Genomic DNA, 4852 nt, shown 5'->3' with positions numbered 1-4852 from the left:
TGACAAGACGCGCGAGGACGGTGATAGTTACGTGCGGCTCTTTGTAGGCAGGCACATGGATTTCATTTTCGGGGCGAGTTGGTTGAAGAATGCGCACGAGTCCACCATACCCAATTCCTCTAAACAGAACAGGCGTGACCGTCGGATGTTGCTGGTCAAGAATTCTAATACGCGTCATATCGGAGCGAAGAACCATCTATAAGGCGGAATCCAAAAACTTGGGACGAAGCGCGGCCTACCCCCTGAATTGAATAGCTGTAGTACCGGATTAATGAATTGGCAGCGGAAGGATAGGATGTTATCCTTTTCAAAAAGAAATTCAGGGTGGGTAGAGCGTATGTTTGCCTCCATTTTTGCTCCTGAAACTTTGGCAGGGTATTGGATTGTTCAAAACTCGGACGCAGAGTTTCCTGGAGATGAGACGGACGATGAGGATGATCTTCCGTACCTGGACCTGTCAGAGGTTCATAAAGTGCAAGCGTCGTCGTCATATCCTTCCGTCGACACTAGGAAGATTGCCATGCCTCTTACAAGCCCAACCCCGAAACCAACAACTCAACCACATGGAATTCCCCGGAGAGCGCTCTCATCAGTTTTCGCAGGACCCCCAAAGTCATCTTTTCTGAAAGATATCAAGTTCCGGAAAAAACCTTCTTGCTCCACCACTCCAATTGCTATAGCTCAATATGCTGACCCTGGAAGCTCTTGCGAATCCCTCTCCACGTCGTCTGCGTCTTACCCGTCAGTTTCGGTGCCAACCTCTTTCTCCGAACCAATCTCGACCCAGTCATGGTCCTCCTCATCGTTATCGGCTCAGTCCTTGCGAAAAAGCTATTCTCAACCAGAACCTCTTAAATTTGTCGAGTGTCATTCACTCCCAGTAAAGGCTCAGCAATTCTCAATTCAACCCGGTGCAAGATTGCTGAATCCCCCTGGTTTATCGGAGGAGGCGCTCGGGAAACGAAAGGCTTTAAACGATAGAGTCAAACCTCACGTTAAACGGGGTGGTCCTGCGAAACCTCGTCCTTCCACTGTGCTCGCTAATTCCAGTACGAGTAGGTATCAATCTCATGTTTCACATACTCATCACGACGCGTATCATGCTCAAAATCTGTATGAAGCTCGCGACGACCATCTTATCCCAGGTTGTATTGGGCAGCGTGGATTTTCTTCGCGTACGTCGGCTGTTTCAGCCTCAGGTCCTAGTACGAGATTCGGAGGTCCTCAGGTTTCTAATGACCTTGTCAAGATTCCAAGTTCACAAGGGAATCAAAACGGACATATTCACCAGTTTTACTCTCCTCACGCTCACGTCCAGACCTCTACGCAAACTAATGCGCACATACCTGGATTGACTTCCCCTCCACCTATTGCGGTCGTCGGTAGTGCTTTTCTTGGAGATGGCGCAGAATTGGGAGTAGAAGCAGAGGCCACCATCGGACAGAGAGGTCATGACGAACCAGACACGCATTGTGATGGCTGCTGAGAAATTTTCGGTGTTATTGCAGAACGATCCTCAGCAGGCGAAAGACGTCATTGAAATGTTGCAGCTGCAGCGTCCTGGTCAGGTATGTCTGCGTTTCCCTCGACTTTACGACTCCGGACTCCTTACTGCTACATAGACCATTGCTACATGTAATACTTTACCTCAACCTCAGTTAAACGGATCTTTGGATGGTTTCCTGAATATGCCAAGACGTGACCCAGGGATTGGTCACGAAATAACCAACCGCAATTCCAGCGTCCATGGCGATCATAGAGGAGTTGACGTTGGGGAGTGGTTAATTCCTAGCCTTGGTACGGGAAGAATCCCAGAGGCCGGTGATCAAGTGAATTCTGGAATTGAGCCTGGCCTTTATTCTGGGCTTAGCCGTAATTCCAGAGCCGAGATTGAAATTTCTACTCCCGACCACCCTGCGATTCAATTTGGTCAACAAAAGCATACGTCCATGCCCCCAGATGCAGGTAGCAACGCCACCATCCATCAATCCCTCTATCTTGTTCTCCGTGGAGGACAAGCATGTTACCTCTGATGGTTTAGATATACTCGATTCTTCCGAGAGAGTTTTTTACTCCAGTGATCCACTTCCTCATCGAGGTAAACAGAGAATGATTAGCGTTCAGCTAAAGGCTCGAACGCGGCGTAATACGGACCCTCAGTCCTCTGCGACTTCACCCGTACCACAACCCCCTCCGCCTGTTCTCCAGAGTAACGCGTCAGTCTCGTGTTGGATTACGGTTCCAACTCGGATTAAAAGATGATGAAGACAGCTTGGACTTCGATGTTCATTTTCGCACCAGCGTATCCGCTCTTTCCGCCACTCCGGCTACCCTGGCATCTCCATCTACAGTCTCATCGTCCCTACAAAAATTGAAGGCAACGCTGAATAATGGAGTCGATGTTATCGTTATCTCTATCGAGAGTGGGTCTGGATTGCAGGCGAACGCAGTCCGACGTCGAGATTAACAATACCTTCCCCCAAATTACGCCTGTCTGATTCGGCCGCACTCGAGGTGCCGAGACCGGCTAATCCTACTCAAAAAGCAAAAGGGAGAGAGAAGGAGAAGAAGAAGAAAAAGCAAGTTGCTGCAAACGGACGTAATTGGCCACTGGGTTCATCTGAGTAATTCTAATCATCAACGCCGCACGAGATCCTTCAAGTTGCACATGGCTTGTGCGTTTGATAACTGTAACCTCAAATACTATATAAAATGCGTCACTGTTCGGTGTGTATCGTCGTCTTTGGCTCTCTTTCCTGGTTCTTATTTTTTTGATGTAGATCGCTTTTGACATCAATCAAAAAGACTTTTCGTGTTTTTGATGTATAAACAATTGCCGCTGCGATGCGTGCTGTCGCAAGCGCGGTGAGATCTAGTAGATCATCTACATTCCTCTTAAAAAGAAAGTTGAACTTGCTTCAGACAATGAACCTCCTGAACTAATGACCGCAACTCAAAGAAGGCAGAGAAGGAAGAACGCGAACCGGAAGGAGATGGATCTGGAATTGGAGACAAAGGAGATTGAAGACAAAGCTCCTTCTGAGTCAACTGGTCCCTCGGGAGAGAATACGATCGCGTGGAGAAGGGAAAGCAAAGACAGAACCAGAGACCACCACATTTACGGAAATGAACACGGATCATGGGAAGGAGATCGGGGAGGTGGTTGCGTTAACAAGAAGCAATTGGCCAGAAGGTCCGCTGGAATATTATCGCCATCAATGTCGAAACAAGTCGTTTAGATTATGAAATGTGCGTCGGAGGGTTGCAATGCCAAGTATTGTATAAGATGTGTCACCTCCCGGTGCGCAGCTTTTCCTGCTTGCCATTCTTTTTTGTTATCCTCATGGACACGTATTCCCTAGCTATGCCAGCATTGTCTCATTTGACTCAACTCGCGATGACCTTTTCTGTTTCCGTTGCAAGGACACCTGCATCTGCGATATCTGTTGTCGTAAACGTTGTGAAACTTACACGTCTCTTTCGAATAAATCTTCTGCAAGGCCCAACACGTTCAAGCCTGCACACCTTCGTTCTCGCCAGTCAGAAGAAAGACCTTACCCAAAACTAGCGCCGATATCTGTCGACACACAGGTTTCGCATCCTGTGGTATTGGGGTGCGGTTTTACAGGCGAGGTAATTGCTTCGGTGTATGTGGCTCTGTTGAAAACGATGGGGTTATCTTCACTCGGCCGCTCCAAAAACGCAGAGTTTTCATCGGTGATCTTCAGCCTGATTTGGAACTTCAAAGAAGTTCGCTACTTAGGAGAGTCCATGGAGAACTTAGCTTAGGAGCCTGTCATTATACACGACGATATGTCACTGGAACCAGGCCCAACAGCGAGCAAAAGGAGGATCCTCTACGTTGGGAAGCCTTCCCCTCCTTCGTCAGACATCCCCGCTTCGCCTTCAGAGCCCATGGTTTCTGGTATGGGAAATAGCGCTGCTCATCCGGTGAATTGTCGATGAATTGGGGATTCCGGGCGAAAGGAAGTCCTTGGTTCTGGTACTTTGCGAACATCTATCAGTGTACGAGCTTCTTGCTGTATTGCTGGTTAGTAGCCAGACCCTCAGTAGCTCTCTTGTTCGCTTCGCCGTGGGCTTCTGACTAGTCCTGTACCCCAATCAGACAGTCCTGAAAGCGAAATCTACTCTACGTCCATGTTGCTGTGCGGTTGCAAATGTGCTACTGTCCCGGAAGTCGGCGGTCATCCACAACCTCTCTCCATTCCTCACCAGAAGAACCTGGATGAATGCCCTATATCTGACCAGACGCATCGAGTAGATGGCACGAGAACTGCGCAATTAGGTCATCATGTTATATCGCAAAACATTGAGAAACCGGGTCTCTACTCACATCCCATCCCAGTCCAACAGTCTCAACTTTGACTCGGTTAATGCGTCAATTTCAGTCCGAGAATAAGCAGTCCACAGGAAGACAGGAAGAGAAACTGTATTGAACGACTTCTTTCGAGTCTCGGCCCAAAAATGTATTGGACAAATACAGAGCAATGAACACTTGGTAACAAGCAAACCTTTTCGCAAAGCACCTGCAAAGCACTGTACCCTCGAGTTACCTATTGACTGTTTCATTTCGCTTGCCCATTTTCTGACGCCAGGGACGCCATACTGTGTACTCCTTTTGTCGTTGCTTTTCCAATCGGAATTTCAATAGATCATCACTGCCTTGCATTGCTTTCACATACATATATAAGGGAGTCCGGGCCCTTGAATCAAATCGCCCCCCCCCCTTATACATATCTCGGAGCTGGTCTCCTCCATCACTATCGACTAATATGAAAACTCAAGCTCCTCAGTTCTACACTACTCCAGGTCGCACCGGGAAGATTAAATC

The 4852-nt window shown here is 48.2% G+C and overlaps 1 protein-coding gene across 1 annotated transcript; it reads left to right on the top strand.

Annotated features, from left to right (window-relative positions):
* Positions 1-337: 337 nt before the first annotated feature.
* C8R40DRAFT_1167761 (uncharacterized protein) lies at positions 338-2467 on the top strand (the record flags this gene model as incomplete). Its single annotated transcript, XM_046231085.1, has 5 exons — positions 338-1417; positions 1464-1568; positions 1623-1965; positions 2042-2216; positions 2302-2467. The coding sequence occupies 5 exons, from the start codon at positions 338-340 to the stop codon at positions 2465-2467; spliced, it is 1869 nt and encodes a 622-aa protein (XP_046089430.1).
* Positions 2468-4852: the final 2385 nt, after the last annotated feature.

Source organism: Lentinula edodes (assembly GCF_021015755.1).
Source record: "Lentinula edodes strain Le(Bin) 0899 ss11 chromosome Unknown C8R40scaffold_7, whole genome shotgun sequence".
NCBI lineage: Eukaryota > Fungi > Basidiomycota > Agaricomycetes > Agaricales > Omphalotaceae > Lentinula > Lentinula edodes.
This window is presented reverse-complemented; position numbering and strand designations above follow the sequence as displayed.